The sequence below is a fragment of the Heloderma suspectum genome, chromosome 13 (genome assembly GCF_057233095.1).
Source record: "Heloderma suspectum isolate Gila_16-S chromosome 13, 16-S_ref, whole genome shotgun sequence".
Classification (NCBI taxonomy): Eukaryota; Metazoa; Chordata; class Lepidosauria; order Squamata; family Helodermatidae; genus Heloderma; species Heloderma suspectum.
Genome location: NC_139470.1, coordinates 12,231,476 through 12,244,207, shown reverse-complemented (window position 1 = coordinate 12,244,207; position 12,732 = coordinate 12,231,476). Strand labels below are relative to the sequence as shown.

The window sequence follows — 12,732 nt, the reverse complement described above, 5'->3', positions numbered from 1 at the left end:
CTCTTGGGTCTCCCTGATCTGAGCCCAACACTCTACCCCAGCTTTCCCAACCAGGTGCCCTCCACACGTTTGGGACATCAACTCCCAACATCCCTCACTGGATATACAAGATGGGGCTGGTAGGCACTGTAGTCCAAAACACCTGGAGGACACCAAGTTGGGAAAGGGTGCTCTACCCACTACTCCACACTGCCTCTAATGCACAGGCAGTTTTTCCAGTAAAGCTACCACCCACTCCTGCTGATGCTGCGGCCACTATCCTCTACAGCCTATTTCTCCATGAAATCAATGGGGAGATCCAAGGTTTTAACATAGCTGCCAGGGAACAACTGTATGCCCCCTATACCCCAAAAGCCAACGATAGCAAAGGCAGCAGCTCATGCTCCTAACTCAGGTCTTATTTTGTGTCGGAAGACACATTTAATTTTTTAAAAATCACTATCAATACATCTGCATGTTTTTGGGAGGGGGGGGGCTTTTCAGGAGCCAAATATGTGTTTTGATGGGATGGATCTTTCAGATGAGCCACCCAGCATAACCCCACCCCATGGTGACTGAGCAACTCAGCAATCAAGAGGCAAGGCCAGTCTTCTTGGCACAGCTCTGTCTCGGCCTTCGTTCCCTGGTCATTCTGGAACACAAATGGACGCTGGAAACTGGATATTGTATACAAGTGGGATCCGCCACAAAATGTTGCAGCGCGGAGTCCCAGCCGGCCACACCCTCTTCCAGAATACACCGTTCCACACACCTCATCACCACCACCACTACTTTTCCATTTTGTTTTTTCCTGCCAATGGACACTCAGCATTCTGTTGCTACAGCATCACCCCACCTGCCACACACACAACATCTTGACCAATTGCGAGGGCTATGGCTCAGTGGTAGAGCAGGCAGAAAGCCCCAGGTTCGATCCCCGACATCTCCAGGTAGGGCTGGAAAAATTCCTGCCTGAAACCCTGGAGAGCCGCTGAGAGTCAGCGTCGACAATACTGGGCTACATGGACCAATGGAAGCTTCCTATGTTCCTAAGAGATCTACAGATCTCAGAAGCGTGCACATTTTTTGCGACCTTTTGAGTTGGCCTAGTAAAAGGTATCACAATAATATAGATTTTTTCTTATGGCCAACACAGCTACCTTTTGCCTTTCCCAAGTTACATCATGCAGACACAAGCTCTTTTATTCAATATAATGGGGGGGGGGGAGAGAGAGAGAGAGAGAGAGAGAGATTATTTTTTATTCTTCTACATCATGATGTATGATGTAGAAGAGTCTTTTTATTTATTTATTTTTTCTTAAAAAGAGCAGAGATATTCTTTTAAAAAAGTCCATTAGCAGCCAATCAATTCATTAAAAACGGGTGTGGGGTAGGAAGTCAGATAGTCTACAGTCAGAATTCATATCAACCACCACATTATTTCGCCTCTGGAAGACCAGAGACAAAACAGACACAGAAATCAAAGGAGGGGTCTCTTCTTCCTTGGCCAAGCTGAAGGAAGTACAACCACAGAAAGCCTAAAAAAAGAGCAAGAAACTTTAGCTTTCAGCAAAAATAAAAAAGGAAATAAAGATCATTATTAATCCCTTGCCCTTGTCCTTAAGAGTCTGATTATTGTTTTCTCTCATGTATTTAAGGCAGCAAAATAACATCATTCAGCTGACTTTAAAAAAAAAAAAGAATAGTCTTTTATCACGATTATTAAAGCACGATTATAATTAAAGCACGATTAGCTCTAGCCGACAAAACTCCATCCGCTGTAGCAGCCCGTTTCAAGGGTCATCTTCGCTTTTCCTCCTCCCACAGTCCAGCCTGGTCATCCATCACCGCCATACGAGCAGATGAACGCCACTGCTTGAGAGGAGGTCTGGGTTTACCGGACAGAGATTGCTTGGATCGGTGTGGGCCAAGGCCCATGCCATCAAAATCCAGAATGATTTCAGCTCAGTCCGAGTCGGCACCACACCCATCACTGCCTTCGGCGTTGTCGTTCTAGAAAAGGAGCAGCACCATCGCGGCCATCAGCTGCGTTTCAAGACAAGGCAATCTCGACAATTCACAGTCAAGGTTGGTGGCCCCAATGAGACCAGTACTGTTTTTCCCCTTCCCACAAACCGTGGCTCTAACTGCAGAGGGCCTTCTCTGCAGTGGCCCCACACCTTTGGAACAAGCAGCCATCAGAGGTCCGCCATGCTTCATCATTGCAGACTTTTAGGAAGACCTTGAAAACGTATTATTTTACCTTGGCCTTCTCTTGATATGACTGTTATTGTTGCTGTTACTGCTGCTAACATTGTTGCTGGTTTTATTGTTGGCGTTTATTGTTGTTTTTATGTTTTTATCACTTTTAATATTTTAACTGTTTTTATGTATTTTATTGCTGTAAGCCGCCTTGGGAGGGCTTCTGCCCTGAATGGCAGCCAAGAACTATTGTAAATAAATAAATTGGAAGTTTACCAGGGACTGGACCTGGGATCTTCTACAAGCAAAGCATTAATTGTTGTAAACCGCCCAGAGAGTTTCGGCTATCGGGCAGTATAGGAATGTAATTAATTAATTAATAATATGACTGTGTTCAAGCTGAGTGGCAACCCTCCCCCAGATGATGGCAGTTCACTAGAACCTCTCCACCTTGGTGCCCTCCAGATGTTTGGGACTTCAACTCCCATCAGCCCCAGACAGCTCAGCCAGTGGTGAGGAATGCTGGGAGTTGTGGTCCAAAACATCTGGAGTGCCCCAGGTTGGAGAAGGCTGCTTTACCAGCATTGCTGCAGTGTAGACCATCCTGGACCATAGCTCTGTTTGCTTCCTGCCAGTAAGCAAGGTTCAATTTTGACTGGGAAGGGCACAGCATGGAGAAAGCTCCTCCCATCTGTATGGGAGGGGCTATGCCAAAATGCACACTGTAACCCAAGGAGCATCTATATATTTATTTATTACATTTCCATACCGCCCCAAATAGCCGTAGTAATCTGGGCGGTTCACAACCATTAAAACCTGTAAACGACAACACGATAAAATACAATATAAATGTTTCAAACTACCACTTTGGCTTTAAAAAATACAAACCAAAATAAAAGCTAGCAGCACTGCAAAGATTGAAAATACAGTAACAGTTTTAAAAAGCAGAAATGGAGAGACTAAAATGGCTGGGAAAATACGAAGGTCTTCACCTGGTGCCAAGAAGAGCACAACATAGGTGCCAGGCGAGCCTCTCTGGGAAGCTCATTCCTCATTCGGGGTGCCACAGCAGAAAAGACCCTCTTCTTAGTAGCCACCCACCTCGCTTCTAAGTAGCCACCCCACCTCACTTCCTTTGGTGGGGGCTCCCGGAGAAGAACCACTAAAAACAATCTTAGGATCTGGGCAGGTATATATATGGTAGAAGACGATCCTTCAGTTAACCTGGCCCTAAGCCGTTTAGGGCTCTGAATGGTAATACCAGCACTTTGAATCAGGCCCGGAAATGGACCGGCAGCCAGTGCAGCTGGAAAAGTACTGGCATAATATGATCACATTGGCCAGTCCCTGTTAATAATCGTGCTGCCCTGTTTGGGACCAGCTGAAGTTCCTGGACCATTTTCAAAGGCTGCATTTACCAGCATCTGCCTCCAGGTACCAGCTCAGGGCCTGGCCCTGATCAAGAAAAAGTAACCTTGCAAAAGGGTAGGTTGTCAGCCAAGTCGAGAAACCTAAGTTGATTCATGCAAAAAAGGAAACACCGTCATTGTTCAGCACAGCAGTACAGGGTGATAAACAGCTATTCTGAGTGCTCGCTGCGCTCACTGGGCTAAACATTTGAGTTTTAACTGAATGATCAGAAATTGATTTTGATTTTTATCTTTTGCATTTCATTGCCATTTGACCCCACTGTTAACATTCTCTCTCTCTCCCTCCCCCCGGCCCTGCCGTATATATGTGCATATATACACTCTGGTCATCCCTCTCTCATAATACTAGAACCCAATGGGGTCTTCCCACGAAGCTGATTGGTGGGAGATTCAGGACAGATAAAAGGAAGGACTCCTTCACACAGCACATAGTTGAACTGTGGAACTCACTACCCCAGGATGCAGTGATGGCCACCAGTTTGGATGGATTTAAAAGGGGGTTGGACAAATTCCTGGAGGATCAGGCTATCAACGGCTACTAGTCTTGATGGCTATGTGCTACCTCCAGTATGAGAGGCAGTATGCCTATGTACTGCAGTTGCTGGGGAACATGGGCAGAAGGGTGCTGTTGCACTCATGCCCTGCTTGTGGGTTTCCCATGGGCAGCTGGTTGGCCACTGTGTAAACACACTGCTGGACTAGGACCTTGAGCTGATGCAGCAGGGCTCTTGTGATGTTCTTTCTGTCCAACTGAAGGTAACAGTCCCTGCATCTGATGAAGTGGGCTCTAGTTCATGAAAATTCAGCCTTGCCCAAGCAGGCACCCTCCAGATGTGTAGGTCTGCGACTCCCATAATTCCCAGCCATGCTGACCGGGAATTATGGGAGTTGCAGTCCAGCACATCTGGAGGGTGCCAGATTGGGAAAGGCCGGAACCTTCGGCCATAATAAAACTGTCGATCCTGAAGGTGCCACAAGCTTCTTGATTGTTTTTCCAAGCTTAGTAAGCCTCCAAGGAGAATAGGTGGGCTGTTTTAAGAACAAGAAACCCAAAGTCGGGAATGTGAAGCACAGAAGGGATTAAGAGCAGGAAAGCAGGGCAAAGCCCTGGAGAAATACGACCCACGGACGAAAACCGTCAGCCATTATAGCAGGTCCAGTTTTCAACCCCATTACCTTCGAATCCCTGTTGCTATCCACCTGCAACCTGGATGCGGTGGAGTTGAAGTCATGGTTGGAGAGTGTTTCCAGCCAGGTCACCATGGACCTCTCCTCTTTCTCCGTGCGAATAATCGTAGGGTAGATGTACTGCTCCTTGAAGGCCGCGACATTTTCTTCTTCCTCCTCCCACTCCAGCGCCTCGTGGAGCCCATCATTGCCGAAACGTTTGTTGTACTTTTCAAAGTGGACCCGCTCCAGAACCAGGCCCAGCCCAGGAGCCTTGGGGACGTCCACCTTCTCGTCCCCCCAGCTCCGCTCCAGGATGGACTCCGAGGCGTAACCCTTCGTGATGGCGATCAGCAGGCCAATCATCTTCCGGATCTGGTGCATCATGAAACTCTGGCCTTTCACCTTGAGGACGGCAAACTCCAGGCCTTCCCGCATGAAGGGCGCCTCGCAGTACATCTCCATGATGTAGCGCTTGGCGCTGGGGTCTTTGGGCCCCTTCTGAGAGGTGAAATTGTGGAAATTGTGGGTGCCCTTGTAGCAAGCCAGGAGGCCGTTGACAGACTCCAGAGTCTCTGCGCTCAGGCGGTAGGCACCGTCCTGCAGATCACGGACCTTGTGCGCAAAGGCAAACGTCGGCAGCATGTACGAGTAGGTCCGGGCGTCGCATTTGTTCTTGGAGTTGAACCCTCCGGTGACTCTTTTGAGCCCTAAATTTGGAAGGGGAGGAAAAAAAAACCATTACAGGTCAGATCCAGATTTAAGCTGGATAAACCGCACTGGCAGAAGCAGGCTTCCCTGCCCCTCCTTCTACAACAGCAACTCCAGCCCTCTCTACATGGAGAGTCAGGAGACCCTGATGAATGGGGTGAGTGATGGAGGAGGCGGGGAGCAGGGAGCCTCAAAAATCAGGGAGAAGGAGCAGGCCCCTTCCTCTCATGGAAGGCAGATCCTGATCCAGCCCAAAACAAGCACAAACATTCAGTCAACAAGATTTTAGGACTCCATCCCTTTTTTAAAGTCAGCATGACCCAGTACACCAGCCTTCCCAAATAAGATCTATTTTCATCTATTTATTTATATATTACATTTCTATACCCCGCAATAGCCGAAGAATTTACTACGGTAATGTTGGACTGCAACTCCCATCGTTTCCAGCCATCATGGCCAAAGGGATAGCTGCTTGGGCTAGCCCCTCCCATCCGGGTGAGATCACCCCTCCCATCCGGGTGGGAAGAGCCATGTACAAAACGCTAACTCGTCCCCAAACCTCCACGCTGTTTGGAGACAGCCAAATTGCGTGCTTGCCAAAGACCCTGCCTCTGCTCCTCTCGAGGGGAATGGGAAGGGTCTTCAGATAACACAGTGCTTCCCTCGAAACACCCCACACCTGCCAGTGCCCAGCGTGACTCCCCGCTCCTATCCGATCAAGATCCGCGCCGAAGACCCCTGTTATTTGCACCCTTACCTAGAATTCTTATATGAGGAGGAAGATGGTCATTAATCTTTCGCATGATATCGTCTATCAGCCAGACCTTCAGAGAGACGATCTGTCCAGCTGCGGAAACACCCTGTGGTTTATCAACAGGTGGTCAGTAAATGAACAGAAAAAAAAAAATATCCATGGGAAATTCTGAATCAGAAATGGAAGGAACTTAAACAGTACCTTGGGGTTATAATCGGGGATTCTGGCAGTTGCTATAAGCTGTGGTAAATGTAACAGGGGCCAAGTCGAAGGATATGGGAGGGTCCCTAAGCTGAACTGTACCCTGGGACCCACAGGTCTCACACCCAAAGGTTAGAGTAGCACAGGGGTAGGCAACCTGGTGCCCTCCAGATGTTTTGGACTACAATTCCCATAATCCCTGACAATTCACCATGCTGAAAGCAGTTTGGAACCAGTTCTTTCTTGTCGTGGTCTACAAGCAAAGCCATCTGCTGGGGGATGTTATAACTCAGGATATCCTATATCATGGAATGGATGGAACTAGATCAAGGGTGAGCAAATTCAGGAGGTCTGAGGGCTGTTTTCATGTCCCGTCCCCCCCATGGGCCACAGTCCCCCTGGCAAGCCCCAGAAAATATTCAAAATTGTTTTTTTTAAAGGGAGGAAATGGCATCCATAGCTGCTAGAGGGCCAGAAGCATCCAATTTAGCCTACTTACAAGCTAAATTTGACCCTTTTGGCATTCCATAGCTGCTACAGAGTGCTAAAAGGGTCCAATTTAGCTTGCAAACAAGTGAAATTTGACCCCTTTGGCACTCTGTAGTAGTACGGACACTATTTTTCCCCTAACGAAATGTATATATTTGCCGCCACCAAATGCAGTGTGGGATGGCAGCAGCCCACGTTACCCATCCCTGGACTAGATGGTCTGCAAAGCCCCCTCCGACCCTATGATTCTATCAGAAATCCAGGGATGCACAAGAGTTGGGAAAATTCTCCTACCCCTGCAAGGGAGCTACAGGTGGCCAGCTATCCCACACGGTTGTCTGCAAACCAGAATAAATTACTACTTAGCAAACAGTCAGCTGTATTGCCCCATCTACCGCTGTATTGCCCCATCTACCGCTGTATTGCCCCATCTACCGCTGTATTGTATTACCATGTTAGTTGCATTGCACTGAAGTTAACTGGTCTACAGATGCAGTAGTTGTGTCTACAGCCTCCGCACCCCTAAAACAACATTCTCACCTTGTCCGTCCTGGCGCACCTCTGAAAAGACATTTTCCTCATGTCTTCGCCGTGGTTCTCCGGGATGCACCCGGATCGAATGAGGGCCGACACCAGGTCGTCCTCAATCGTCTTGAACTGAGCGTTCCCCACATTGCGCTGGAAGGAAGGAAGGAAGATCTCTCTTTTTTAAGGTGAATACGACTCGCTCATCAGAGCTGGGAAGCAGCACAGTGGCTAAGAGACAGAGCTGTGGATCACGAAGCCACCCTGAGCGCAGTGGAGGCTGGTGGCGCCAATGTCAGTGGATCTGCTCCGGGTTTTGGTCAGAACCAGTCGGAATCCTAAAGGAGCTATCCAAGGTGTGCGCCTTTAGAATTCAGACTGAAACCCGGAACAGATGCAACGCCCCACTGGCATTGGAGCCACCAGCCTCCACTGACTGAGCGTGAGGACCTAAGCTGGTTTTGAATAAGGCAAAAGGGTTAACTACTCTGTGTTAAGGGATCTTGAGTAAGATCCAAGAGGGAGGGTCTTTCCCACCACAATAGTAGGCTAGAGAGTTCAGAATCAGCTCGGTTTGCCAAAGAGAGGCCCGAGGGAAACATCAGCAACAAAGACCATCAACATCTGCACAGCACAGACTTCGCCAACATCGCGCCCTCCAGATGTGTCACATCTCCAAGGCTCATCCGCCCCAGCCAGCAGGCAGGCTCGGGGTGCTGGGAGTTGTCGTCCGCCACCCCCGGAGGATGCCACACTGCGGAAGCCCAATATTGTGCTTTCAAGCATGCACAGCACTTTGCATGCATTGTCTAGTTGCAATCCTTACAACAGCCCTTTAAGGTAAGCCAGTATTATTTCCCCCCCCACCTTGCAGTTGGGGGGACGTGGGGGGCGGGGACACAAACTAAGGCTAGAGAGAGCATCTTGGCCAAGGCCACCTAGTGAGTTCGTAACAGAGCCAAGATTCGCACCAGTGGCCTCCTAGTTCACAGCTCAGTCTCTGAGCTGAGCACTGCGAATCTCCGCTGCGTTACACCAGCGCTCTAACACCCCACCTCTGATCGCTAAGATTTCACGGGCAGGGCTGGTGCTATCGGAACTCAGCGGGAGGAGAAAGAGAGCGAGGAACAACCTTTGCTGGAGGAACCTGCAGCTTTCCACCTGGGAGAGAACCCCCGAGTCCCCCTTCCCGTAGGATCTGTATTGATGAATACTGCTGATTTCCCCCTCCTTTCGGGAGCCATTGCTGCCTTTGCAACAACAGCAGCTGGCACACAAAATCCCCACCCTCATCTCAGGCCTATCTCATGCCTAGCAACCAACGTGCTTGGAAGCCAAGGCACAAGAGCGTATGGAGGCACGAGAAGAGATAGCCCCTCCACACCCTCCCCCTTCACAACGCAATGGCCATTTCACCAGGGCGTGTTATCCACCCCGCCCACAACTCACTTGCATCCCATGGTAGCCTTTCCCCGAATACGCCATCAGCAGCACGATCTTTCTCTTTGGAAACCTCTTCAACCCATCTTTGATATCCTCCCCGCTGGCCTTGAACCGTTTTATTGCGTGTCCATTCTCCTCCTGCTTTCCATCTTCCTCTTCCTCCTCACTCTTGCTGCTCTTCAGTGCCTTGGCCTGACTGCTAGCTACAATTCTCAGCTCCTCAGCCATTGCAAGACACTGAAAGAGATTATACAAAAGAGAGATTCAGTAGATGGTTATGACCTCAGCAGAGCAAAGAACTTTGGGGGCTGGATCCACTGTAACAGGAAATCACAGTTTCCTGCTATGAACCTCAGGTGCTTCCCCTTCCTCCATACAGCCATCAGGAGGACATCAGAAGCTTTCTCTTCTGCTTTGGAACAAACCACAGTTCCTTGTGATGTCCGAACTCAGTAAGCTGTGATTTGTCTAAGCGGTGGTTTTAAGAATAAGCCAGGATCTGAAAGCATGGTTCAATCCTGGCTTGTTGTCACAAAACACTGTTCCTAGAGTTCGGACATCACAGGAAACTCCGGTTTGTTGAAAAGCAGAAGCAAAAGCTTCCAGCTGTCTCCTTGTGGCCGTGTGAGAGGAGGGGTGTGGGTCGATCACATTGCAGAAAACCATGGTTTCCTTTTACACCTGAAACATAGCTAATCAGTTCTATTAATCAATCAAAAACATGACTGATTTAGAGAGCAATCCTATATCCCCTAGATATTGTCTAAGGGCCCATAGGATACTGGGGATTCCCCCCTCCGACCTCAGAAGGGGGAGTTGGAGATCTGACCTCCCTCTCCCACCCCTACATAGCCAGCGTGGAAACAGCTGCACCGGCTGGCCTCCGAGGTTGTAAAAGCCGCCCTGGAGAGGGAGAAAAGGGGATGTTTCAGTGGGCAGGGAGGGCAGGTGGGTGAGGAGGCCAGGATATGACCTATCCTGAGATCTCTCCAGCCTCCTACCCTCCCCCTTTTGAAGTGCTGTTGCTAGCCGGGCAAAAAAACCAGACAAGCGAAAAATGCAGAGAGCGATGACGGGGAAGGCAAAGATCCATTGCTCTTCCCTCCCTGCACTGGATGATCAGAAGCATCCAAGTTCAGGGGCTTCTGATCATCGAGGGCACAATCGATAGGACTGTGTCCGTAATACTGCCAAGTCCAACATTTAGTGTATTAGGTTCATTGTAGCCAATAAGTTGGGCAAATATTACATTTTATATATTACACACACATACAAATACACACACATATGTATATATACATACAGAGATACACACATACATACAGAGATATCCCATTTTAAAAGCGTCCAGAGAGACCAATCTGGAGCCTTGTTATGGTCATTTTGGCACCAGTGAAGTTTTAATTCTCCCAGAATATCTGTGCTTCTATTTATTTATTTGGAGGTATTTACAGACCACCTTTCACCGAAAGATGTCAGAATCAAGTCCCTGTGGAATTCAAGGGGACATCTGCAGGGTAACCATGGACACAACTTCAGCCTTAAATGTTCATCCATTGATTAAAACTCCTACAATTCACCAAGACAAGTAAATGAAGGCAGCTTTCCTCCAAGCTGGTGCCCTCCAGATGTTTTGGACTGCAATTCCCAGCATTCCTGATCAGCCATACTGGTTGGGGCCGATGAGAGTTGAAGACCAAAACTCCTGGAGGGCAACAGTGTGAGGGAAAGCTGGATTAAGGTTTCTTTAAACTGGGGGGCTCCTCTAAGACAGCCTTCCCCAAGATGATGCCCTCCAGATGTTTTGGCCTTCCACTTCCATCCAGATGTCTTGCCCTTCCACTTACTTAGCTGGCGAATCGTACGCATTTTAATCAATGGATGAACCGCAACCACGGACCTCCTCGCTTCAGGCTTTTCCCCCCGCAAGCCGACACTCCCAGCTGCAAGGAGCCAAAATGTATTTATTGCATTTCTGTCCCACCGTTCCGAAGCCAAGCAAGGCGGTTTGCGAAAACGCCCATCGTCCCGACCCGCTGGCCGGGGAGGATGGGAACTGATGTCCAAAACATCTGCCGGTGTTTAAACATCTGCCGGAGGCCGCTAGAAAGACGCGAAAGGAACAACAGCGCTCCCTCTGGGAATAAAGGATGGTAACGACGATGATACCTACGCGATCAGTTTTATCCGACCACCAGCCGCTGGTTGATCGCCCAAAGGACTCAGCAGCCAGCCTCAGCACCCTCAACCCACGCCAGGATGAAGGCATGCCCGGTCTCTGAAGAACGCATCATCTGGGAGCAGCCAAGATCTCCGCAGGAGTAGTAACAATAATTTAATAACAGTGATAATAGTAATAGCACTACTAATAATAGTAATAATAATAGTAATAATTTTTAAAGAAAAGCCCCCGAAAAGAGGATCAACGCCTCTCCAGCAGACACCCCCCCCTCCCCGCCTCGGGGGCTGCTTGCAAAGAGCGCGCCGCGCCGCCGCGGCCACTTGCTCGGGCGCCGCCTCTGCGAGCCGCGGGGCAGCTCGCGGCCGCTCCCTCCAGCCCCGGACGGACCACGCGGGGGCAAGGGAGGAAGACGGGGGGGGGGAGCCCGAATGCCCTACGGTAGCCGTCGAGCGACAACCTTCCCAGCGAAGCGTGCGCGTGTTTTTGCGGCCGAGTTTTTGGGAGGGAAGGGCGGAGCTCGGCATCGCGAGCAAAACGCCGCAGGGAAGTTAGGGCAGCTGCCTCCGCCCCGGCACCTTCCACCCGTGTTGCACTCCATCTCCCATCATCCCCGCACTCCATCTCCCATCATCCCCAGCCTTAAAAAAAATGCACACACACATTCAAAGATCGTGCAAACCTGAAGTTCGTCAGTACCGTCCATGCATGGGCTCAGGGGCTAACCAGGGCAAAGACAGCATCTCATTTATCTGGTTCGGGAAGTTTAGAAGAAAAGGGGGGGGGGGAAACGGGGGTCGAATCACGACCCAGGCAGGGATACAAGTGGACAAATCACTCAAGGCTGATGCCTCTCGTTTCATTTCTCCTGCATAAAGTTCGTTCCATCCTATTTCTGCAGGGTTGCAAAAAAAAAAAGCAGAAACAAAACTAAGTCCACCCGAAAAGTGTATATAATTTTGTGTGCATTTTCTAAAATGTATGCATCTTTGTATGCACTTACCTAATTATACACAGTTTTGCACACACGCTCCTAAATATATGCATTTTTGCAAGCGATTTCCCCTAATACAATGTGATTTTGTGTTCAGTTTACCCTGATACGTGCATTTATGCATGCACTTTTCCCGATTGTACACATTTTTGTGGACAATGCTGGGCTGTGATGATGTTTGGGGGTTTGCTTTGGGTTTTTTTTATTAATGGAAATTGCTCTTCGCTATTTTGTAGGTTTTAATAATTCTGTTGCAAGGCTATGTGCACTTAGCTGGGAGTATGCTCGATTGAAGTCAGTGGGACTTATTTCTGATGCATAGGATTGGGCTGGGAAAAATTGGGTGGTGGTTTTTTTAACGGAAATCCTTGTCAGCTGTTTTGTAGGTTTTCATACTTTTATTCTAAGCCCCCTCGGAGCCTGTGCGCACTTACCTGGGCGTAAGCTCTGTTGAATTCAGTGGGACTGACTCCTGAGTAGACTGCGTGGGCTTGCGCTGGGAAAAATGTGGGTGTTTTTGTTTTAATGGAAATTGGTTTTAGCTGTTTTGTAGGTTTTAGTAATTTTGTTGCAAGTCCCCTTGGATCCTGTCTGTATTTACCTGGGAGTAGGTCCACTGCATTCAATGGGACTTCTGAGTAGACATGAATAGGCTTGT

The 12,732-nt window shown here is 49.0% G+C and overlaps 1 protein-coding gene across 1 annotated transcript; it reads right to left on the bottom strand.

Annotated features, from left to right (window-relative positions):
• Positions 1-1,239: 1,239 nt before the first annotated feature.
• PUS1 (pseudouridine synthase 1) lies at positions 1,240-11,481 on the bottom strand. The gene is made up of 6 exons (XM_084820470.1): positions 11,075-11,481; positions 8,908-9,138; positions 7,474-7,611; positions 6,247-6,349; positions 4,788-5,488; positions 1,240-1,992 (listed from the first exon to the last, which is right to left on the bottom strand). The coding sequence occupies exons 1-6, from the start codon at positions 11,168-11,170 to the stop codon at positions 1,945-1,947; spliced, it is 1,317 nt and encodes a 438-aa protein (XP_084676596.1). The 5' UTR covers positions 11,171-11,481; the 3' UTR covers positions 1,240-1,944.
• Between the last annotated feature and the right edge of the window lie 1,251 nt (positions 11,482-12,732).

Bases quoted from the DNA above. Each gene is read 5' to 3' on its own strand.
- PUS1 (XM_084820470.1), bottom strand. From the start codon at position 11,170: ATGCCTTCATCCTGGCGTGGGTTGAGGGTGCTGAGGCTGGCTGCTGAG. The intron at 7,612-8,907 runs GTGAGTTGTGGG...CCTTCCTTCCAG, and splicing joins AAGGCTACCATGGGATGCAA to CGCAATGTGGGGAACGCTCA. The intron at 5,489-6,246 runs GTAAGGGTGCAA...TTCCAAATTTAG, and splicing joins TCCTCATATAAGAATTCTAG to GGCTCAAAAGAGTCACCGGA.